The sequence below is a fragment of the Pteronotus mesoamericanus genome, unplaced genomic scaffold (genome assembly GCF_021234165.1).
Source record: "Pteronotus mesoamericanus isolate MK-2021 breed Mesoamerican mustached bat unplaced genomic scaffold, CSHL_Meso_final contig_58, whole genome shotgun sequence".
Classification (NCBI taxonomy): Eukaryota; Metazoa; Chordata; class Mammalia; order Chiroptera; family Mormoopidae; genus Pteronotus; species Pteronotus mesoamericanus.
The window spans coordinates 4624431-4650256 of NW_026555205.1; the positions used below are offsets into that span (position 1 = coordinate 4624431).

Consider the following 25826-nt stretch of genomic DNA (forward strand, 5'->3'; position numbering starts at 1 on the left):
CTGGGGATTGCTCCTTTCCCTTCAAGTGGGGCGTATTCCTTTGTCTTCCCATTATTTGTGAGACTCTTCTCTTTTGCTCCTGATTCTTATATTGATCTGTCTTGATCTCCTGACTTTGTGGTGTGAACTTCTATGGCTGGAGACTGCTGTGTTCACTTTCTGGACCTGCCTCTGGTAATGTCCAATGTTGACGCTGTCTGACCTTAGACAGTCTGTTTGAGACTTACAGTAATCTACTGTCTGTGGATGTCTCCTTCAGCTGTTTATCTAGTCACTCTGCACTCAGCAAGCCACCTTAGACGGCTCAGGACAGGGTGGAGTCCCTCTTGGGGGCGGGGTTACTGGGTCCTCTCCCGCTGCTGCCCTATGGGGGAGGAGTCCGCACTGGGATCCCCGAGCTACTCTCTCCATTCTCTCCCTAAAGCCTCCATCCCCAGTCTCTCCCCCAAGTGTCACCAGATGTCTCTGCTCCCCCTTTAGCAGGGGATTTGCTGTCTGCAGCTGACACTCTGCACTCAGCAGGCATCTTAGACAGCACAGGGTGGAATCCCACCTGGGGGTGGGGCTACTGGGTCCTTTGACGTGGATGCCTCTCAGGGGGACTGGTCTCCACCTGAGCAAGATGGCTGCTGCCACATGGGGGATGAGTCAGCACCATGATCCCACCAGCTACTCTCCCAGTTCTCTCTCCAAAGCCTCCTTCCGCAGTTTCTCCTCAGGCGTATCTAACCCACTGTGCCGCCAGGGTACCAGGGTAAGTGGCACTTAGATTGCACAAAAGCCAATTCTTCTGTCTCCGAGGTTACAAGGCTCCTTTCTCGCTCTTGTTCAGTTGTTTGTTCCAGGTGATTTCTCCCCAATTTAGTTGTAATTCCAGGTTGGTCCTGGGAGGAGGTCAGTGTGATTTCCACTCATTCCTCCGCCATCTTGATTCTCCCCAGCATTTACCTACATCTTTGCCTTTTGACTCTAGAGCCTGCTGATTTTTCCCATCTCTGAATTCCCTGAATTCCTAAGTTAGGGTGTTTCATCACAAAGTAGTGAGCTTTTCCTAATGGTAAGTAGATCCAGTTTGCATGAATAGATTTTACTCTGACCTTTCTTTTTACAAAATGGTGATAACGGAAGTCCAAAGGGGCATTTTTTTAATGTCCTCACTAACACAATCTCTTGATTTGGAGGGGAGCGGCCTTTATCGGTGTGTAAGAGCCAACCATCTTGGAACCTGACACATTTACCATTTGTACTGCTTCTGTAGCTGTCTGACCACAAATGGTGTTGTCCTGTTACTTGTTTTACATGAGTTTTGCTGGTGTCTCAAAGAGATCCTGCAGGCCAGAATCACTGTCAGTCATTCCTGTTGTGATCCTCTCCCCATGTGCCACACAGAACTGTGCGCAGAGCAGCTGCACAGAAATACTTGTTGAAACGCCTAAATTGAATCACATTGGTTTTGCACTCCCTTGGCAATGAGCAAGTTAAATTCTGTTCTGCCTTAGGTTCAGCATGTGAATAAGGCACAAGCCATATGATTATTTAGACAGCTATAGAAACAAAAGTTGCATACAATAGACTGGTGAGACATAATTGTCTTCAGTGAATGAGTGAAGTCAGAGCTCTGCTGAGATTAAATCAAAGTGGTTTTGCTAGTTGTCTGGCGGGGAGGGGTGGGCTCTTTCCAATAGAACCTGACATTATTCCTATCAAAAATTATACTTTGGGGGGACAAAAAGTTATTGAGCCACTCCATTTAAAACACAACTTTATGTCAAATGGAAAAAAAGCTACAGCTTTTCCAAAAGTCCTATGCAGCAGTAAAGAAAAAAATAATTTTCAGTTCTTGCTTTGGAGAAATGACATGTTGCAGGGGAAAAAACTGCAGTGAGGGCCCTAGCAGGTTTATGAAGAAAAGATTTAGGTAACTTGAAAAGGTGGGTCCCCTAATGATCTGCCCTGGGGATAAAACATAGAGTTAAGATCTTCAGGTTTCCTTCATGTTTTTAGCATCATTCCTCCTGCTTTTCTTAGCTGCTAGTCATGAACCCAGACCTCAGAGGGCCCCATAGCTTCTGGGCTTTTTTGGTAAGCAAGTCCCTTATAGCTAGATAGTTGGCTAATATGATGTACTTTAAACTCTTAACAGTAGTTAGTAGTTTCATATATTACTAATTCATAAAAACATAAATATATAACTCCAATGCCTTAACCCAAAATAATAAGTGATGTGGGCATTTCAATCACTGTGGTAAAGCCAGTGGGTAAGATAATAGAAATATCAGCTTACTGCAGGCCTCAGACCATACCATTCACAGATTGTTTACAAGCTTGGTCTTTGATCAGCCAAGCTTGTGCTACAATACTGCTCCATCACTTACCAAGAATGTAAGCTTGGGCTCAGTCCCATCATCTGTAAAATGGATATGATACTAATATCTGCCTCTAAGGATGCTGTGAGATGATATATGTGAAAGCTTGGTACAATGCCTGGCACATTATAAGGGATCAATAGGTGGTAGTTAATCTGACTATGTTAAGAACAGTTCATAGTTGCAACTCCTAAGAGACCTGACTTAGCTACCAGAGCTCACTCCCCTACATACACTAAGGAAAGGAGGCTTCAGAGGGAGAGACCTGCCAAGATTCATCTAACACAGATTTATTTAATCACTGACACTTTGTAGACTGATTTTAAGTAAGATCCCATCTGAGTTGTATGCACATTGTAATATTGGCCCCAAAATACATTTTCTTCCCTTGCATGTCTAGACTAGAGGGTGTTAAATAAATGGCAAAGTAGCAACCTGATTCATTGCTAGCCAACCATGAGGTTCTCAGAAAGAAAGGGGGGAAAACACTAAATCAAAAAGCGAATTCATTTCCATCCCAATCCATAGCCACAGGCACAAGCTGTTTCCCTGCCCGTTTGTGTTTGCCCAAAGTGCACATTTGTTGATGACCTTACATAGGCTAGGGGAATGAATAAATGTAAATCAATTTGAAATGGAATATCCCCATGATTATCTGCTAAAAGGCATGTAAATTCACAGGAGAACATTATAAAACAGCTGCCCAGACTCTACCCAAACACACAAAGGGGTTCACTCAGTCAGCCTGTGGTCTACCTGGGATATGGATTTTTTTAATGCTTCCCATTTTGATGCAAAAAATGCTTGCAATTTTGATGGAAACCCAGGTTTCAGGAACCATTTCTGTAATATGAAGGGAAGGAGAATAGAGAGGCATGTCAAAGCACAAACCAAACAGAGTGACTTTGTTTAATATATGAAACAAACAATCTTAAGGAAGACCTATTCTCATAACCTGACATGTAGAGCTGTGTCTAGGGTTAGACCCATTCATGGGAACCTGGAAATAAAGCCTCTTTGGGAAATTGGCCATGCAGCTGGCTGTAAACTAGGAAAGGTATTATAAATGTAGACTGCCTCCTGGTCACCTCAGATGCTTAAATCGTTCTCTTCTTTTCCCAGTTTGTTGCTCAGCCCAATTGCCAGCAGTTGCTTGCCACTCTGTGGTATGATGGCTTCCCTGGATGGCGGCGGAAACATTGGGTAGTCAAGCTTCTAACCTGCATGACCATTGGGTTCCTGTTTCCCATGCTGTCTATAGCTTATCTGATCTCACCCAGAAGCAACCTTGGTCTATTCATCAAGAAACCCTTTATCAAGTTTATCTGTCACACAGCATCATATCTGACCTTCCTCTTCATGCTTCTCCTGGCTTCTCAACACATCGTCAGAACAGACCTTCATGTACAGGGACCTCCCCCAACTGTCGTGGAATGGATGATATTACCTTGGGTACTTGGTGAGTCAAAGGGACCAAGGGATATGGCCAGACTTACTGCTGGTCTTGTCTGAAGAAACTACTCGAATAGGTAGTTTTACTGGCCATGAACTAAGGCAGCTTCCTCTGTGCAGTGGAGTAGTCCTTTGTTGAGAGTCTCAGAAATGTAGTTCCTTCTTTCTGAGGCTCTGTCCACTCAGTATTGCCTATTTTACAGTGAGATTGGCAGTGCATCCAGAGCTTGTTTCTGCTAACCTAACATCATCAAAGACAAAGAAGGTGTCTGTCAGTTGATTTAGAAGGAAAGCCAAGTATCAGTCAGGATGGACCTCAGGTAAGTTAGGCAGGGCTCATGCTGATCAGTCTATTCAATGCCCTCTTTCCCATAACTAAGAGGGGGGCACTTGGATCTATTGCTTTCTTGTAGCTATCCCACACAATCCCAGTACTTATTCAGAATAGACATACTATTTGTATACTGATTGAAACAATCAGAAGGGGAAACAATTCATGGTAAAAGCAGCCTTACTAGTAGTCTCTAGGCATAATTAGATTGCACTGGATCCTCTAATGCTTGCCACCCTTTAAGTCCTTGCTATTCAAACAGTGGACCCCAATCCAGCAACGTCAGCATCACCTATAGCCTGTTAGACATACAGAATGTCAAGTCCCACCCCGGGTCTATAGAATCAGAATCTGCATTTTAATATTATCCCCAGGTGACTCACATGCACTTTAAAGTCTAAAAAGCACTGCCTTAGACTACAGCCATACCCTTTACTCCTTTCCACATTCCAAGGCATCTATGTTATCAAGTGGAATTTCATGAAACCACCATACAGTGAGAAGAGAGAGGAGAAAAGAGGATTCTAAATTATTTTGGACCCCATGCCTGGCTTCAGCCCTGATATCAAGCATTTTGGTCCATGGTCGGCTTGCTCACTTCAAAACTCATTGAGAAGTTTCCCCCCAGCACATATTGGAAGCTAAGAACAATGAGATAATACTGATCAAATTAATTTGTTGATGAAATTACTCCCACTCTAAAATGGGAAGTGGGTAGAAACTGGCATCCAAAATTATAACAGCATTCCAGTAACTATAGTAACAATACTCAAAGTGAGTAGCAGCCAGAAAAGCATAACATATGTGCATATTCAGATAAAGTATATTATTTTTGGTAAGTTCAAGACTGGGAGTTAAGATAGAAAAGAAAAACAAGCAAATGATTACTATCTCTCTGGGCTTTACACCACTGACCCAGATTGACTCACTTTTTCATCTTTCCTTACTTGGGGGAATCCTCCTATGACTATGATGACTATTCTGACCCTGTGAAGACATAAGCCTTTTACTTCCATTCCTCAGGTTTCATTTGGGGGGAGATTAAGGAAATGTGGGATGGTGGATTTACTGAATATATCCATGACTGGTGGAACCTGATGGATTTTGCAATGAACTCACTCTACCTGGCAACTATTTCCTTGAAGATTGTGGCCTATGTCAAGGTAACTTGGAATGTCTGCCATTTTTCTTAACCAATGATTGTGGATACATTAAGTTTTAGCACTGGGGACATAAACAGTTTAGGGCAAAAATGCTGACGACAGTCCCTCCCTGTGGGAAAGTACCATATAAACATTTGTTTAATAGTCTGTAAGCAGTGTCCACCTAAGCAAAGAAAGTGGAGAATGGAGCTATTTGCAAATGAATCCGTAGGCTCTTAAACTCTGAGAGTAAAATGGTTTTCAGCCACCCATCCATGCAGGAAGTGTTTAAATCCTCACTACAATATCTTTTCCAAGAAGATGGCCCACTGATGCTTGCATAAGACAGGGAAAAACCACTGAACTCACTATCTCCAAAAGTTCCTCTCAACCCTTGTCACTTCATTAAAAAGTGTTAACTTTATAATTTTTCTAATATTTTCTTCCTGTGACACATTCATCAGCAATCCTTCTTCCTTGTGGGCTCAAACAGAACAAGGCTGTTCCTTCTCCATAATAGTGCATCCAGTATGAAGTCATCTCTCTCTAACCTGCTGAGTTGTCTCTTTTTAAAGTTAAATATTTACACTTCCCCAAGTATTCTTCATATGACCGGTAACAGAACACTAGAAACTCTACTGCATGAGACACAGACCTTTAATTGTCTCTGCCTCTCTCATCACTTCCATCAACAGGATGATCATTCAAGCTGTGATAAATCCAGCTTTTTGAGTATCAGCCAACCTATGTCTCGGTACCAATTCAGATGATGAATATATATGTACACACAAACACAGATACACGCCAACTTGATGCTTTTCCTGAACATTGTACAGCCTGAATTATCCTGAAAAACAATACTTTTGTATCCTGTCCTTCACATTGGGTAGTCACAGGCTTCAAGTTCAGGTTTGGTGCTCATTTGATGATGGAATGGCCAACCTCCTTCTACCCTGAGTTGAACTTCTCTAATGTGAAAAAAGGCTGACAATTCAGTCGCCAAGATTATCTAGTCAGTCATGCTTTTTGGCACTAAATTCTGCATTAACTTTTAGAATGTGAATATGGCTGTTCCCCAAATCTCCAACAACTTACTTTATTTTTATATCCTTAATATGCATATTGTATAAATCTTAAGATGTTGAGAGTTATTTATATGGAGCATGGATATTGAATGCAGTCATAAACATTTTTAAGAAGGCTACGATCGTTTAACACATACTTACAACTTCTTAACAAGAAAAACTTGGTAAGGAAATGTTGGAATGTCTGGTTAATGTGCCTGGATGAAATCCATGTCATTTTGGCACTCTGCTGACTAAGTAACACTGTTTGCCTAAATAAATAAATAAATAAATAATTCTTCCTTTGGAAGTGGTATTTATACACTGGAGGAACAATTAATTAGCAATCTAGAAGTTGGTGGCTTTTTCTTAAATAGGAATTTTAAAATAAATGATGACAAAAATTATTAACTCTTGGGAATATGAAAATGTACCTGTTGATGCCCAACACTAGCTGATCACATAACCTATCCAACTTCACTGGTAAGGCTTCCAAGAAGCTAGACACCTCCCCACCACAGAGTATAAGGATAAATCTGCTCCACTAAACTGAGTGAATGCCCCTTAACTGAAAAACACTTAACTCAAAGGAAGCATTTGCCAACAAGCTGGAGTCCTTCAATAAAAAAGAAAATTTACAAAACAGGACATGCCACATCCAGACTTTGAATTTGCAATGAGAAATTATAAATAGGCAGTCTGGTCCACTTATCCACAGAGCACACCAGCCTGAGATGAACTTCTCAAAATAGGCTGAGCCAACCCCTATGAGGTAAAGACACAAGAGCTCTGGTTCCCAGTCTCCTTGAAACATTTCAGATCATTGTCATACTGAAGAAGTACAGAAGCATCATGGGATAAGCTGGACTTAAAGCAGATCCTTTATTAGAGTAAAAAAATTTCAACAATATATATGAAGTCTGTCTGAGGAAAGTCCAGACATTGTTAGCATAACAAAAATGGTTTGCACAACATGGATGTACCCTGGCAGCCAAGGGGAGTGGACTGGATGGCATGAATGAACAATGACAACTTCACTGTACTGGTCAGTGGAGGCAGTAGATGCTGTTGAGTGAGCATGTATACTGTGTGGCTGTTGCAATAAAAAAGACTGAGCAAATAGAGCAACAAATTTGCATCAAGTTTTGCATTAAGCTTGAACACTCCTCCACGGAAACTATTCTGGTGATTCAGAAGGCCGCAGTTATGGGCATCTGGTGATTGGCAGCTTTATCAGGACAATGCACCCAGTCATGCATCACATCTTGTGCAGAGTTTTTTGGTGAAACATCAAGTCACCCAGGTGATTCAGCCCCCTACAGCCCAGATTTGGTACCCTGCAATTTCTGGCTTTTCCCAAATTAAATCATCTTTTAAAGGGATGAGATGTCAGACCATTGATGAAATTCAGGAAAATACGACAGGACAGCTGATGATGATTGGAAGAACTGCGTGAGGTCCCAAGGTGCCTATTTTGAAGGGGACTGAGGCATCATTGCCCTATGTACAATGTTTTTTGTATCTTGTATCTTCTTCAAGAAATGTCTCTATTTTGCATATTACATGGCTGGATACCTTCTGTACAAACCTCATATACTCCGTCTCATGTGGTCTACAACAGGAACCAAAAGGCACACTCTGAAGTATTCAAAAGGAAAAAATGCATGTAAGGTTGGCCCTTGGTGTCTCCCCTCCAGATAACCATACACACAAAGAATAATTGTCCTCTTTTCTTCTAAGATAACATCACCTAGATTTATTTCACCACCACCTTACTTCCATTGTAGTTCTTTTTTTAGCCAGTACTTGGCTATAGGCACACAGACAGCCATTGTTGTTATCACTGAGTCTCCACATTAGTCTGTTCCTCTTCTTATTTTGCTTTTGAGTTAATGGAATGCAATTCACACCCCTTTGAAAGGCATGAAGTCCAGTTTTTCAGGTGCATTCCATCTCAAAAAATATGAGAAAAATTAATTTCCTCCCAATATCACTAACTCAAGAGTCAGGGAACCCGAATTTAATCCCTGCTTTAATACTCACAAGCTGGATTACCATAGGTCATCCTACCTCTCTGAACCTTAGATTCTGCCTCTGAAAAATAAGATTGGACTAGATCTGTGGCTTTCAACCTTTTAATTTTTCCAAGGAACCACATGTTGAAATTAAAACTTATGCAGAACTCCAATATATTAAAGGGTTTAAAGGACTGAATTTGGAATGAGGAATGCTCTTCCATGCCTCCTCTTTGGCTCCCACAGTGGCCACCAGATGCTTCCACTTCTCTCTCAAGTTTCAAGGAACAAAGTTGAAAACCACTTGTGTTAGACTGGGGATCAGAAAACTGGTCTGCAGGGAAACTTTGGTTTTCTGCCACATCTATTTCTTTACATACTGTCTATTAGTTCTACAAGAAAACAGTTGAGTAACGGCTACAGCAACCATATAGTCCACAAAGCCAAAAACACGGGGTGGGGCAAATGTAGGTTTACAGTGGTTCATATGGAAAATAATACAATAATTAATAAATAATAATACAAAAAAAAATCTGTGTTTTGTGAACTCACAACTGCAAATCTACTTTTGCCTTACCATTTATGTACTATCTGGCCCCTAACAGAACATTTTTGCTGACCTCCATAATAAATGAGCTCCAAATGTATTTCCTGCTCTCATATATTATATCTTTCTTCAAAGGTATATGCAAAGCATAGATTTGCCACAAGAATCATCTTTTACACTTCTGAGTGTTCTACAAATTCAGACTCACCATATAATGGGCAGCAGACTGATGGGCACCATCTATTGGGTAACAGTTGTGGCTGTGCAGAGGAAAAAAACCTAAATTATGACTTATACATGTTCTAGTTAATAATCTCTAATTTTCAAACAGATCTGTTTTCTTATCAGCAAAGAGTCTGTGTCTTTTATGTATACCTCAAAATCTTTAAAAGCCTACATATCTACAGCATGTGCTATGATATCAACTATGATGTAACATTTAATAGAAACAGTGCTAGACTGAGTGTTTATGGACCAGAGTTTTAGTTCTGGATCTGCCACCAATTTGCTGTGTGATCTTAAGCAAGTCACCCTGCCTCTCTGTATTTCAGTTCCTTCATGTGTGACTGTGTGAAATAGGCATAACAATGCCACCCCTCCACAGCAGTGCAGCAAATTTTTTTTTGGGGGGGGGAGGAAAAATGTAGAGATACAAGATTTGGCCAAGAGTGTACAAAACTGACTGGCCAACTAAAATCTATCTGAAACAAAAGCAGAATTGTGGCAAAGTTTCTCCAAACACCTCCAACAGTAAAGAATATTGGATACATGCAAGTTAATTTAACAATACCAGTTTCTCCAGTTGTTGGAACTGAAGCATATTTTAGAAATGCTAACAGTATAATTTAGCCTCCAATGCAACATTTTCTCAAGAAAGTTATTTACATATAGTCTTTAGAAACTGATATTTAGATGAGAGCTCAAGGCAATATTCTTCAGATTGAATTTCAGTCCAAATCTCCTTCTGTCTTGGGACGGTAATAAGCAATTTCTTGTATTTCCATAACATCTCCCCTTATGGAGTACACAGACTTTCACATATGCATACATAATTTCAAATGTGTGTAGTGGGTAGAAGTAGATATTATCCTCATTCTATGGCGAAGTTGAGAGAGAAAGGCATTTTGGGGGATTGTTTGTTTGTTTTGTTCTTTGAAAGAAAACTTGCTGTTTAATGGGAGATTGGAGGGAGGACTGTTTTGGTGGGAATGGGGTTAGGGTGTCAGAAGCACATCCCCTTGCAGGCCAAGTCGGCTCTGGTCTCCTGGATGTGACTCTGCAGCTTGCAGGCTGTGTCCTCAAGGATGAGGAGGGTGAGAGCAAAGACAGAGTGGCCCTGAGGTGAACATGACAAAATAAGTTCAGTGGTTCCTGGGCTCTGCCTGGGTAGCACTGACCATGGAAGCCCTGGGCCTGGAACTGCCTTCATCATGCTGGGAGGTCCTGTGGTCACTGCCCCCCTATTTGTGGTGTCTTCCAGCTGCTATGCCCTGGACACTGTGAGCAATTGCATGGCTACTTTTCATGAGAGATTAAGACAGTTTTAAGTGACGAAGTCCATTTGGGCCTTAGGTCTCACAATGAAGCTATCTTTCTACAAGGCTGGATACCCAATGTCCCAGGAGCTGGAAATCCAGGACAGGGCTGAAAAATGGATAACAATCCTAGAAATACTGATTCTTCCCCTCCTTCAACCCCATGGTTCTTCATTTGTGCTAGAGAGACATTCCAACTTGTAGGGCTATCAAAGAAACAATAAAATACATGCATACACCCCTATGTGGGCAGTACTAAATTCACTACATGGAAAATAGACATGCCATTTGTAATAGTATGGAATACATTACAGACTGCAAAAAAATTAGCAGAAACCTCTGAGTAACAACCCTGTAAGGATGCTCCATCAGCCCCAAACTGCAATCAGCAGGGAAATAACTATGAACACAGCACACTGCAGAGGCTGAACCTATCCGTTATCCTTCAGTAACAAACTGTCCGTGTTGTTCAGACAAAAGGGATGGGGAATTGAGCAGGTAAATCTAATTTGAAATCTCATTAGGCAGCAGAGTGGTTCATCCCCACTACCTTGGGCATACCAGTGGCTCAGTTCCAGTGACACTCCCCAAGAATCTGGCAAACCCACAGTTAGAAAATGTCTGTTAATAAACCATAGGTGGTTGCTCTGGATTAGTGCTCTGAAAATCATTTTGCTATGTCTATATCCTAGGTATATATTTGGATGGGAATGGGAGGGAGAAAGTTATTAGCATCATATGTTGACTGGGTAGGAAAAAAGTGTCATGCACAAGATCTGTTGTATAAATGAATGTTTGACACTTACTTTGGTGACTTTATTTGGGTGCAGAAGAGAGGTAAAAGGATAAAGTTTTATAAATCATGCTTACTGTACTTCTCATCTTGTGCACTTCTTTCTTTCAGTATAATGGTTCTCGTCCAAGGGAAGAATGGGAAATGTGGCACCCAACTCTGATTGCAGAAGCACTCTTTGCAATATCCAACATTTTAAGTTCATTGCGTCTGATATCCCTGTTCACAGCCAACTCCCATTTAGGGCCTCTACAGATCTCTCTGGGGAGAATGCTGCTCGATATCCTCAAATTCCTCTTCATCTACTGCCTGGTCCTTCTGGCTTTTGCCAACGGATTGAACCAACTTTACTTTTATTACGAGACAAGAGCGATCGATGAGCCCAACAACTGCAAAGGGATCCGATGTGAGAAACAGAACAATGCCTTCTCCACGTAAGACTCCTCCTCTCCTCTATGCATTTTGCAGCCTTCTTTTTCTTTGCCCCATTTTCAGTCCACAGCTTCATCACTGTTTCTTAACAGTGCATGCAAAGCTCACTCACAGATCATCCTGAAGGGTCTGAAGTGGAGAAGGTTCTTCACTTGACACAGCAGACTAGGAGAGGAGGTAGACCTAGGTGAGAAGGGAGAAGAGTCAAACACAGAGCTGGGCTCCCAGAAATGCATCTAGAGATAAACTATTTTGGTAGCATCCCACATTTTTAAAAGAATTAATGGGAAGAGGGTAAATAATTCCTCACTCAAAAAGCACCAAGGAAATGAAAGAGCAAGGCTATTCCTCTGAACAATTGACTAGAGAGCTAACTTAACTATTCTGAAACAAGAACAAAGAAAAAGGGAGGATGCAAACATATCTTAATGCACCCTGTGATACTGTGATTTTAAATAAGAAATAATGTACTTGATCTTCGTGCCCCCTTTTCTGGCACAGAGCTCCTGGAAGACTCTTGGAATTTCCTAAGTGTTGAGAATGATAATGTGTCTTTGTTATGTTAAAAAGGTGGCTTTTAAAAGCACCTAAGGCTGTTGGCTGGTAGTCAGTGGAGCCAACCACGTGACTAGAGAGTTTGAAGTTTCAGTCCCACCCTCCTCACCTACAGGGAGAGGAGAAGAGCTGGAGAGTTTCAATCACTAATGCCAGTGAATTTATTCTATCATGCCTATGCATTGAAGCCTCCATAAAACCCCAAAATTATATGTTTCTGAAAGCTTCCAGGTGGGTGAAGATTTGGAGAGAGGGGCATGAGTTTGGAGAGGGCTTGGAAGCCCCATGCCCTTTCCACATATCTTACTCTATGCATCTCTTCCATCTAGCTATTCCTGAATTATGTCCTTTTATAATAAACCAGTAATTTAGTAAGTAAAATATTTCTCTGGGTTTTGTGAGACGCTCTATCAATTTAACTGAAACCAAGAAGAGGGTCATGGAAACCTCTAGTTCAGCAATTTTCAACTGGTGTGCTGCAGGACACAGGTGTGCTACAAGAATTTTTAAAACATGCAATACCTGACTAGTTAGGGGCACTGACCTTTTTTCCTTAGATTTTCAAATCAAAAAAAATGACAACAGCCAACACAACAGTAACCATTTGGTGTGAATGAATCAGAGTTATACCTATTTTTTCATCAGAGCAGCAAAAAATATATATTTTGGTTTGTGGCAGAATTTTAGTAATTAGCTTATGTGTGCCATGAGATGAAAAAGATTGAAAATTGCTGCTCTAGTCTATAGCCAGTTAGTTAGAAGCATGCCTGGACTTTTGAATGTGATCTGAAGTGAGGGGAGGGGCAGTCTTGTGGGACTAAATCTTTAATCCATAAATGTCAGAATTGAGTTGAAATGTAGGACCACCTAGACGGTGTTGAAGAATTGGTTGTGGTGTGTGTGTGGGGAGTACCTATACATACCTGAATGTTGGAATTGAGTTCAGAACCCCTTAGGTGATGTCAGAGAAATGGGATTTGCTAGACTAGCCCTGGTTCACAGAAACATGTAGTGGTTTGAGAATAAAAGAAAAAAGAGAAAGGCAGGGAATGATGAACCTTTGCTCCCTAGATGGCTACCTAGTCACCCATGGTATGAATCTGCAGTTGTGCTGTGATAGGTGACTAGAGGTAAAAGTTACCAATGCAATTTACAAATGGCAGTAAACCTGACTCTGAGTTGGTTCACTGGATATATAAGGAAATGGAAAATAATAAGAGAAATACTAAACATATAATTCTTTGTTATTGTTATCTGTAATAGTTAAAATTAAAATAAAAGAAATTGTTGGGTTGGGCCTTAATGCTAAACCAAGCTGAGACTTGGATCATTCTGAGCTTGGACCACCAGCCTCAAAGCTGCCCCCTAAGGGAAAAATTTTGCGGGGACAATTAAAATACCTCTAAGACCTGTGGTCAGCGAGAAGGTTGTCAGGGTAGAGGGAGGGCGATACCAAGAAACTACTAAAATCAGAAAGTAGAGTGAAGGACTTGTTTCATTTTATAGTTCAATAGCGTCAGCTTTCTGAGAAACTTTTACCTAAATGTATTGTGAGAGTAACTAATTTGGGGGCTATGTCTTTGGTTTTGAATGTTACAGAGTGAAAGAACATGTTTAGGTTGATGCAGAACCCACAGCTCACTATGGAATAATCAGAGATCAGAGGCCGCTACAAGTCATCCACGCACACAGCCAGCCTGGTGGACTGGATAAAAGCCACTAAGTTCTATTTACCCTGAGAAGGGGGTGCTTTCACCTGCCCCTGTGAATATGGAAAGTGGAGCCCCTCAGGTGAAGCAGCTGATATGCTTCATATGCAGGCCATGTGGGACTGGCTTTATGATAACCAGGTTATTCATCACTGAATATGCCCATTACCCAGGCCATGGTAAATACTGTAGTTAAGGGGACCACTTTCACATGGGCACCCCATGTAACTTTACTCTTGCAAAACCCAGGGAGAACTGTGTTTTTGCATATCTTTCTAAAGCCCTGGCCCTCATCTCCAAATGCCTCCTGAATACACCTAGCTGGGCCACAAGCCTCTCAAGCACAAAATATTCACAGCTAAATTCCTTATCTCCATATCCCCACCCCAAACCTATTTTCACTTTAGTTCATCATCTTATTAAGTGACACCAGCCAGAATCCTACAAGTCATCTGAGACCATTACCCTCTCTCTCATGCAACACATCTAGCCTCTCACTCAGCCTTATAAGATCTACTTCCTAAATATTGTATTTCTTGAATCCATCCTTTACACACATACACCACTGTATTGGTGTATGTAATTCACTAAGCAATTCTTTGCTTAGTAATATGTGATTTTACCTCCATGTGTTTGTGTGTTTTTCAGTTTTTTCTTGTGATTGATTTCCAATTTGATACCATTATGATCAGAGAAAATGCTTGATGATTTCAATCATCTTAAATTTATTGAGACTTATTTTGTGTCCTTACATGAGAATCTATTATAGAAAATGTTCCATGTGCCAGCCTTAAGTCTTATTTCTCCTACATGTGCCACATGCGAGTTTCTTTCTAAATTACCAGTGTTATCCTGTCATCGCCCTAACTTCATATTCACCAGGTATCGAAATCTTCTCCAGGATAAAATCTATCTCTTTACAATATCATACAGGATTTAGTTATCTGAACCCCACCTCTCTACCCTTTCACTCCTATTCTTCATAGTCAATATCTTGCTCTTTCCCAACTACAGGAGAGCATCTCAGCCTTACAGGCCTTCGCTCATCACATAGGGTTCCCTCTGCCTCAAATGCCTATCCCTACCTGGTTGGCCTGGAAAACTTTTACCCATACTTCAAGCTCTGCCAAAACTTTACCTGCTCTTTTAAGCGTTTTCTTACTCAGACCTCATCCTCAGTAACTGGCTCCTTCTGTGTTTCCCATGGCATTCTAAGCATATCTCCCTTACAATCAATAACCTGTTGTATTTTAGTCACTTGTTGTCTCTCATCCCACTAGACTGGGATCCCAACTTCAGTAAGCCTTGTACCTATCATAGAGGAGACTAAGACATAAAGGTGCTCTCAAAATGCACATTGAACAATTAAGTGAGTAAAAAGAATGGCCCTGGCTGGTGTGGCTCAGAGGACTGAGTGCGAGCCTGTGAACCAAAACGTTGCCAGTCTGATTCCTAGTCAGGGCACATGCCTGTGTTGCAGGCCAGGTCCCCAGGAGGGGGCATGCAAGAGGCAAACTACTGATGTATCTCTTGCACATCTGTGTTTCTCTCCCTCTCTTTCTCTTTCCCTTCCCCTCTCTCTAAAAATACATAAATAAAATCTTTAAAAAAAAATGAAGTCCAGTAGCAATCCTATCTTTAACTCTAGAAGATCTACATCTGTTTCATCCCCCACCAATATGTATGAAGTACCTGGCCAGCTCCATCATTCTGCTGATTCTGACTTTGAAGTTGCTTTCAGCAAAAACCCTTAGCTTTTCTCTTACCTCCCTCATCTTGCATTTGGGCACTTGACCTGAGAGCAAAGCTCTACAGCGACCCCCATTAACTGTCATGGTATTAGTTCTAGCACATTTCTTTAAGCTGTTAAAATGTTTCTGAAACTTGATCCTGTCACCCAATCTGTTAGCTAATCCTCCCAGTCTTGTGCCATCTGAAAATTTAAGAAACTTACCATCAATTCTTATCAAAAGATTGGTAAAACGGTTAGACAGGCTTGGGATTTGCTGGGTGGAATATTGGGAAGCTATTAAAATGTTACCTATGCAGACTCTATATATACTCAAAATGTATAATCTTTCAAAGCACAAAAATTGTATACATTATGATTGCAGTTATGTATAACTACATATGTAAATGGATGACAATCTGTAAAGACAATAAAGATAAAACAAGAAGGTTGTATTTAGGTGGAAGATTAGTACTACTCATAAAAATAACTAATATTTACTGAGTGCTAAGTGCAGGCACTACTACAAAATGAGCTGCACATGAATTAACTCATTTAATCCTCACAACCCTGCTATTAGGTAGGCATTATTATTATTAACCATTTTACAGATGGAGAAATTAGGGCACAAAGCAGTTAAGTGTCAGGATTTCAATCCAGGCATACAAACTCCAATCTGTGCTTTTATCCAGGAATGCAGGTGTTAGACTGGTTTAGTAAAGTTATTTAAAATATATTGTGTATAGTTGCAATAATCACAAATAAATGTATAATTAACTAGCACAGATCCATGACCTAGTAGGTCATTTGCCACCTCCTTGTAGACTATCACTATTCATTTGTGGCTCTTTCTACTTCATCAGTGTTAATTTCTCTACCCAACTTTCAGTCCATATTTTCCCATATTATTTACCTGGATACAAACTCAGCCCCCATAATGTTTTTTTTATTCTAACCAGATATTAAAGGTCCTTATTGATTGTCTTCAGCTTGTCCCCCTGGTTTCAGTTCATAGCCTTCTTGCTACTGTCATCACAGGATAGTGTCATTCATTTGCGTTTTCCTTAGTTATTTGCTTCTCCTGTCATCTTTTATAGATTTATTCAACAAACATTTATTCAGCAACTGCAATGTGCCAGGCAATGAAGATATTAATATGGCATCCTTACCCTCAAGAAGTTCATAGTCTAATTAAGAACACAAGTAAACAGTTATAATAGCTGCCTATTTTAATGCTAACCATATGCTAAGCACTAAGTGTATGAGCTCCAGACTCAGAAGAGCTGGGTGCAAATCCTACCTCTGCCACTCGCTGCCTGTGTGACCACTCTGTACCTCAATTTCCCATCTGAAAAAACATTTAAAAAATAGTAGCTACTTCATAGAGTTATTCTGAGAATCAAATATTATAATATATTGAAAATAGCACAGTGCCTGGCACATACTTAGAGGACAATAAATGCTAACAGTTGATATTTATCCTATCAATAACCATTTTAGAATCAGGAAACTCAACGTTTGAACAAGCTATGTAACTTTTCCAAAGTCAAATAGTTAATAAGGACTTATAGTTGGGTGACCATGAGCAAGTCATTTAATCTCTGACCCTGTTTCCTCAGCAGTAACAATAAAGTTTTTATAAGGATCATAATAATAATGTATGTAAAAGTGCCTAGTATGCTTTTATAGTACTCAATAACTATTAGTTAATATAACATTAATAATAATCCATATAAAGTGTTCATTCAAGAATCCTTAAGCTACTCAATTCAGCTGAGCACCATTCTGGGCCCTGTGGGAACCACAAAAGAACTATCATAATGGTAAGTTGCTCATGTTCACTCAGCTAGCAAGTGTCAGAGCTTTTAACCCAGAGCAACCTAACCCAAACACCATATTTTTAATTCAAGCACCACTGCATTTCTCCCTCTATGTAATTAGACAGGTGGTAAATCACATGGTCTGAAAATGAGAGAGAATGTTTGGTGGAGTACATAGTCCCGAAAGTAAGTGTTAGAATATCATAGGTTCTGCATAGACTGAGAAGAGGAAGATGTTATTAAGGTGGAAAAGCAAAGCATAAGACATGGAAGTGGGAACAAACAAATTGATCTGGCTGCTTTGGGTTGGAGAAGAAACCAAAATATTGTGACATCATCAGTCTACCTGTTTGGAAGCAAATATGGCAGCCTCCTTACTAAGCAGATCACCTCATTTATCTCTCCCTCCTCGCTCTTCCTAGAAAATTAACTAACACTCTTTTCTCTCTTTAGGCTCTTTGAAACCCTTCAGTCACTCTTCTGGTCTGTATTTGGCCTTTTAAATCTCTATGTCACCAATGTGAAAGCCAGACATGAGTTCACAGAGTTTGTGGGAGCTACCATGTTTGGGACATACAATGTCATCTCCCTGGTAGTGCTACTGAACATGCTGATTGCCATGATGAACAACTCCTATCAGCTTATTGCCGTGAGTAGCTTTGTTTTACATGGGTGATTAACTTTACAAGGGTGGTTTCAGGAGAGGTCACACTGGTATGGAGCCCACTGGAAACTCAATGAAACCATCTATCTGCTTCAATTATTTTACGTTAGCTTTCCCAGTTATTAGAATTAATTCTTTCTTTCCAAGGCATTTCAGTCTAGACTCTCAGTCCATTGAATCTCAGTAATCTAAAAGATGTTCTACTTAATAAGGCTTTCTGTTTACCTGTAAAAAATATTTTTAAATTTCTGAATCCATTTTCTTGCCTTAGTATGGAGAGCTCAGGGAGTGTGAGCACCATTTTGCTACAACATGTCTCCTTCTTCACTGCAATCATCTCCCTTCAAAAACTGAATCTTCCAGAAAGAGTGTCTATTTTTTGATCAAGGTTATATAAACAACTGTACTTCACTGTGAGATGTTCTTAACTAGAGTCCATCCATTTCTGAATATTTTTGACCATCATGTTACAATTGGGCCAGAAATCCATATTACCCTAAACTAGAAATGACAAAGGTATAGGATATGGGATCAGTCTGGGCCCTGCCTTGTCTTGTGATCCCAAGGTAAATATCTAACCTTAGTTTATTTTCTTATCTTCTGCCTTTAATTTCTAGAATTGGAGCATTAGCAAAGATTTCCTTTCTATCTGAGGTCCTATTTAGTGAATTTGGATGTTTAGTACATATTAAGATACTAGATCACACCCATGGATTCATCTGTTGCTCAAGATTTTGCTGTAGCATAGAAAGCACAGAATAAAAAGACCTGAGTCATATTCCTTCATAGGTGTTATTTCTCTGATTTGGTTTGCCACTAAGGAGTCATTTAGCATATAGAAAAGAAAGTTAATAGTTGGTTATGTGTATGCAGGTGTGTGAAAGTGTCTTCAGGCATACCTCGTTTTATTGCACTTCACAGATGTTGCACTTTTTACAAATTGGAGGCAGGACCCTCCACCAGCAAAAGGGTTACAACTTGCTTTATTACAATACTCACTTTATTGCAGTGGTCTAGAACCAAATACACAATATCTCCAAGCAATACCAGTACAGGCACACATACAAAGAATGTATTTCATAAATGTTATTGGTGATATTGAACATATGTGATCCATTTCCACTAAAGACAGACCAAAGAGGAATGGGTTTATGTTGTAATGGGAATTTTTTGAGTTACATGTATGGAAGAATTTCCTAACTATAAATGGCAATAAAATGTATTCTCCTAGGTGGATTTGTAGAATTTTTTTCATTAGCTTTCAGGATATAAGTCAAGATATAAAATTATCTTGACTTATAGATAGGATGGTTGGGATCTTAGATGCTTAGGTGGGGAAGAAAAGACAGGGTTACAGAGGAAAAAGATATTAAGAATTAGAAGACCAGGGACTTTAGTCCTGTTTCTTCCATGAAAATGGTGTGACCTTGAGTGGCTTTTTTTTTTTTTTTTGAGAGCCTCCCTTTCCTCATCTAAAAATTGAGGGAGTTGGGATGCATGGTCTTTTTTTCCAGCTTTATTGAGATACAATTGACACACAGTCATGCACTGTATAAAGACATTTTGGTCAACATTGGACCGCATATATAATGGTGGTCCCATAGGATTATAATGGAGCCAAGTGTCATGTAAGAAATGGAAAAAATATGTGGTTCAGGAGGAATCTCTTTTCCTCTGATGGGAGCAGTATCTGTGGAGCATGGCAGTAGATTCCCTCTCACTCACAGCACCTCAGTTGTGAGTGCACAGATCACATCCCCATCAGTCAGCTGTTGACCTGTTTCAGCACAGAGGAGCCTGTCCCCCGATCACTACATAATCGGGGGGTGCCACAGCCCTCCCAGTTCCAGCATGACGGTCTTCAGAGTACATTGTTCGTTGAGGACCTAAGATGCTAGAGAAGGACACAAGTCCACAGGAGCTACCTTAACAAATATGAAGTGCCACTGACACTTCAGTAAAAGCTGTCCGGGGTAGTGTGGAACCAGCCTGTCCCTGTACTTTGAAAATATGTTCAGGTCGTAATAATGTAAAGCATAGATAAGTTTCATTTCTTCATCAGTTCAGTGTCGAAGAGAGCCCTTTATGCCAGATAGGGTCAGTGGAGCCAAAAACAAATTTCCAAAGTCAAACTACTGAGTCCCCAGGTCTACACCCTCTCCACGTTAAACACCCTCTTTTTTACGAATACCACAAAGTTCCTCAATCTGACCACTGCTCCAACATGCAATAGCCCAATCCACGTTGCCATGACAATCCCTATGTTCCTTTATGTCTCCATCTAGTTTCTTCTTCCTGCTGATCCTCAGGCCACCTTTCACTCCCTCCCCAGCCATTTTCTCCTTGATATTTCCAATTAATTCAGCCCACATGGAGCTTCATGTTCATGTTCCTCCAGCCCACAGCATTCATGGAGCAGCACTGAGAGCTGTGATGCTCTGTGTCTGGGCCTGTTGGAAGGAAGCGGGGGCAGGGTTTGTGGGGCAGTGTCTATAAAGTCTACGGTAGTGCCCTAGGTCTTCACATTCACCCACTGACTCACCCAGAGCAACTTCCAGTCCTGCAAGCGCTATTCATTAAGTGCCCAGTAGAGGTGTGTGCCATTTATCCTTTATACCATACCTTTTCTATGTTTAGATATGTTCGCATACACAAGTACTTATCATTGTGTTACAATAGCCTGCGGTATTAAGTAACATGCTGTACAGGCATGTAGCCTAGGAGCAAAAAGTTACACCATTTAGTCTAGGCACATAGTAGGCTATACCATCTAGGTTTGTGTAAGGGCAAACTATGGTGTTCACACAATGACAAACTCACCTAATGACATATTTCTGAGAACATACCCCTGTTAAATGATATATAACCATATAACATTGTGTAAGTTTAAGGTATACAATGTGATGATTTGATACACATATATATTGTGAAATGATTACCATTAAGTTAGCTAACATATTTATCACTTCACATGAATTACCTTTTTTGTGATAAAAACATTTAAGATCTACTCGCTTAGTAATTTTCAAGTATGCAATACAATACTGTTAACTACATTCATCATGATGTACATTAGCTCCCCAGAAGTTATTCATCTTCTAACTACAAATTTGTACCCTCAGCCCATGGCAGCCACCATTCTACTCTGTTTCCATGAGTTAGGCTTTTTAAGATTCCACATATAACTGATATCATACAGTATTTGTCTTTCTCTGTCTGACTCATTTCACTTAGCACAATGCTCTACAGTTTCATCCAGTTATCACAAATGGCAAGATTTCCTTCTTTCTCATGGCTGAATAATATTCCAGTATATTATTCCACTATATATACAATATATATATTGTATATATAGTCCCATTATATATTTCATTATATTTATTTTTGTTAATTCACCCACTGATAGACAGTTAGGTTGTTTCCATATCTTTACTATTGTGAAGAATGTTACATGGGAGTGCAAATATCACTTCAAGATAGTGGTTTCACTTCCTTCAGGTATGTACCCAGAAGTATGGTTGCTGGATCATATGGTAGCTTATTTTTAATTTTTTGAGGAAATTCCATACTGTTTACCATAGTTGCTGTAGCAATTTACATTCCCACCAACAGTGTGCAAAGGAACCGTTTTCTTCACATCTCTACCAATACTTGTTACCCCTTATCTTTTTTATAATAGCCATTCTAATAGGTATGAAGTAATATCTTATTGTGGTTTTGATTTGCATTTCCCTAATAATTAGTGATGCCAAGTATCTTTTCATGCACATTTTCGCTATCTGTATGTCTGACGAGTGGTCTTTGATATCCATGCCACCTCTGATATCCTGTGAGTCTAGGTGTCTATAGATGAACTGGATAGGCTCACAAGGTTTTTTCTAGTTCTGAAATTCTGTCCATCGGTTGCTTTTGAAATGGAATAGAGTTCAATTTCATTCTCTCTCTCCCCTTGTCCCTCTCCCTCTTGATAGTTCAAATACAACTAGACCAAAAACTTTGAAATAATCTTTGTTCACTCCTAGTCTGTCTCTGTAAGACATAGAATCTCAGATGTTTAGTTTTCCAACTCTATGCTTACCATCATGCTAACCCGCACCTTTGCCAAAGGTAGCAATATTCATGCTGAGGCATTTTTCGCTTTCTCCCTGGGTGTCTTGCAGCTGATTGTTCCTAGTGGCAGTGGAAAAGGAGGATATTTTCTCATCACCAATGCCGGGCTGTGGCATCTCTCACTGAGCTCAGTGACATTTTTCTAGGAAGGGTTGAAATCATATACTCTAGCTCACTTGTCACCCCACCTGCTGGCAGTAAGATATGTTTCAATGCTACCTACTGCTGCACCTGAGGAAAATACCAAGGAAAATACCTTGGGAGAAAGGTGGGAGTTGAGGGGTCGGTGAGTTGTGGGGAGATGGCCTGAATGGAACCTACACTATCTCACATATCTGGAGTCATGGCCCACCATTCTGAATACTACCTGCTGCTTTAGGATCCTCTGGTAATGGGTCTTCACACTTTGGAACTGGATCCAGTTGAATCCTGATATTGGGAAACCTGATTCCAAGAATACCTGGATATGTTTAAGTGGTAAAGGCCACCAAATAGATTTAATCCACTTGCTACATCTATATCACCTACAGTTCAGCAGTGAATGTAATTTTTAGGAGGGTCTTGATGTGGGGGAAAGGTTACAAGAAGGAAAACCACTGAAGACAAATCTCTGTTACTTCAGAGATTACAACATTCAGACGAATGTAGTTAACAGTATTGTATTGCATACTTGAAAATTACTAAGCGAGTAGATCTTAAATGTTCTTATCACAAAATGTTACTTCAAAAGGTATCACAGGCTGACTGAGTCTAAGTAGAAGCTCAGTTGTCAATGCTCTTCACTGTGAATCTGTTCAGTGTATATTCTAGGACAGGGCTCAAGAATACCAGATAACAGCAGTCCCTTGAAGGGTTAAACTCTTTCACAATGCTTCTGTGTAGGATGCAGAGCTGCTGATGGAGTGGATATATGGCAATACATATTTCTATGCTGGAAGAGGCTGCACTGTGCTAGTAGAAAGAGTCAGCCTCAAGATATGGAAAAACAAAGATTACTCCAGGCCTGTGCTCTATGGTCCCAGTCAACATCAGCAGGTGAAGCTAGTCATACTGTACATTTTTATTGTTGCTTGTAAGTAGCTGTGATTTAAATCTCCCTCAAGCTGCTTATTTTCCTCTGTGACACTTCATTCACACATCTGCCTTGTCATTGATGTTCCTGATGTATTTACTCCCAGTTCCATCAAGTGAAGCTGCCCCTATGCCATTTTAATCACATTCACCTGTGTAAAAATATTAGCGGAGAGACAGACCAGTCCCAAAAAGTTTATTGACCTTAGGTCCTATTCCTATCCCAGCTCACCCACAAGGAGTATCTCTGTTACCTGAGATTGCTCTTCCCAAAACATGGGTCTCATGGTCATCTGTGATAGATTCTCATTCATCAAGTTAATAAGAACCTTCAGTTTCTTTGGCTGTGTAGAGTATCCACTCTAATGCTGAGAGTAAGTAAATAGAACTTGCCTCACTGAGCCACATCAGCCAGATGGCTTGGGGAGAGCACAAATACATAACATTGTTGACCCCTTAGGCTGGCAACCTTTTGAGGCTCAGATGTTGGATGGACTCCCCAACTGCGGAAGACAGCCATGCAAATTAAGACATTCACCATTATATAGTGCTGAGAGGGGCCACTGCATACCATCGAAGTGCCATGGAGGGCAGGGGGTCTTCCCACCCTCTCCCAGTTATCTGGGACCAGTCTCAGCCTCTCAAAGCACAGAGAAGAAGGCAGCACTTCATGCACTACACCATGATTTGTAACCCCCTAACCAGGCAGATAAACAAGTGCTATGCACTGATATGGCACCCAGTTGTTAAAATAGTAAAAGATTTCCAAACCAGCTGGTAACTAGCTGCCACTCCAGATTTCCTCTTGGGATGCCCCCAGACCACCCCAAACTCCAGCAAGTGAAGGGTAACAATGGAACTGCAGGATCTGCCATACTCCTGCTCTAGTGCTATTGCTGGCATACATTCTTAGGGGTCAGTTTCTTAAACAATATGAATATCACTGTGGCAGGCAGAATCCTAAAATGCTCTCCCAAGATTTCCCACCCCAATTGTCAGAACTATGAATACGATGAGATAGCACGCTTGCAATTATGTTGTATTACACGGCAAAAGGGAATTTGCAGATGTAATTAGTGTTACTAATCAAGGAGTTTATCCAGGTGGGCCTAATCTAATCACGAGTCCCTTTTTTTGCAAAATCAATAAAATATATATTAAATAAAAAAGGTAAAAATTGCTATCAATTTCTGAATATTGACTTTGTATCCTGCTATGTTGCTGAATACACTTGATTAAGTCAAGTACATTTTTTTGTGGAATCTGTAGGGTTTTCCATGTACACTACGAAATTGTCTGAAAATAATGACAGTTTTAATTCCTCATTTCCAGTTTGGATGCCTTTTATTTCTTCTTATTGTCTGATTACTGTGGCTAAAACTTCCAGTACTATGCTGAACAAGGGTGGGAAAAGCTGACACTTTTGTATTGTTCCTGACCTTAAGGGAAACACTTTTAGTTTTTGCCCATTGAGTATGATTTTGACAGTAGGTTTTTCATACTTGGCCTTTATTATATTGATGTATGTTCCCTCTATTCCCATTTTGTTACGTGTTTATGTCATAAATGGGAGCTGGATTTTGTCGAATGCTTTTTTCAACATCTGTTGATATTATCATGTAATTTTTGTTTCTTTTCACTTATGTGATACACTACATTTATTGATTTGCAAATATTGTACCATCCTTGCATACCTGAAATAAATCCCACTTTATCGTTTTTTATGATCTTTGTAATGTATTGCTGCATTCAGTTAGCCAATATTTTGTTAAGGATCTATGTTATTCAGAGATATTGGCTTGTAACTTTCTTTCTTTTTTTATTTATTTTTTTCAAATACATTTGTCTCTGGCATCACTGAAGCACTGGCATCAAAGGCTTGGACTGGTGCTGCTGATCTTCATCTCTCTGAGTCTCTTTTCTCCTTTTCTTGTAAACACACTCCCACTTCCAGTTTAAGTTTTCTCTTTTTTTAATTTTAAGGCATTAATTTCTAATTTCTTTTTTTAATTATTTATTTTTCCAAATACATTTGCTCCGCCTTCCCCCCACCACTCTCCCCTGCCCCCTCTCCACTCCCTCCCTCAATCCTTCCTCACTTTGGCTTTGTCCATGAGTCCTTGCTATATGTTCCTTGACTTGCCCCTTCCCTTCCTTTTCCTCCGCCCACCCCTCTCTCCTTCCCTCTTGTCTCTGTTGGTTTCTTTTTTTTCAGCGTTGTCGCTCTTATTTTCCTTGCATCTTTGTTTTGTTGGTTCGGTTCCGATTATAGGTGACATCATATGGTATCTGTCTTTTGCTCCCCGCCCCCAGCTTATTTCGCTTAGCATAATGCTCTCCAGTTCCATCCATGCTGTCGCGAAGTGTAGTAGTTCTTTTTCTCTTTCTGCTGTGTAGTATTCCATTGTGTAAATGTACCATAATTTTTGATCCAATCATCCACTGATGGGCATTTAGGTTGCTTCCAACACTTGGCTATTGTAAATTGTGC

At 40.3% G+C, this 25826-nt stretch overlaps 1 protein-coding gene across 1 annotated transcript in view; it reads left to right on the forward strand.

The window, feature by feature from the left end:
• TRPC5 (transient receptor potential cation channel subfamily C member 5) overlaps positions 1–25826 on the forward strand; it is a 183460-nt gene that overhangs the window by 132080 nt on the left and 25554 nt on the right. The window contains exons 3-6 of the mRNA XM_054580356.1: positions 3489–3825; positions 5173–5312; positions 11357–11679; positions 17944–18139. Of these exons, the coding sequence (XP_054436331.1) occupies positions 3489–3825; positions 5173–5312; positions 11357–11679; positions 17944–18139 (996 nt within the window). The remainder of the gene's footprint in view (positions 1–3488; positions 3826–5172; positions 5313–11356; positions 11680–17943; positions 18140–25826) is intronic.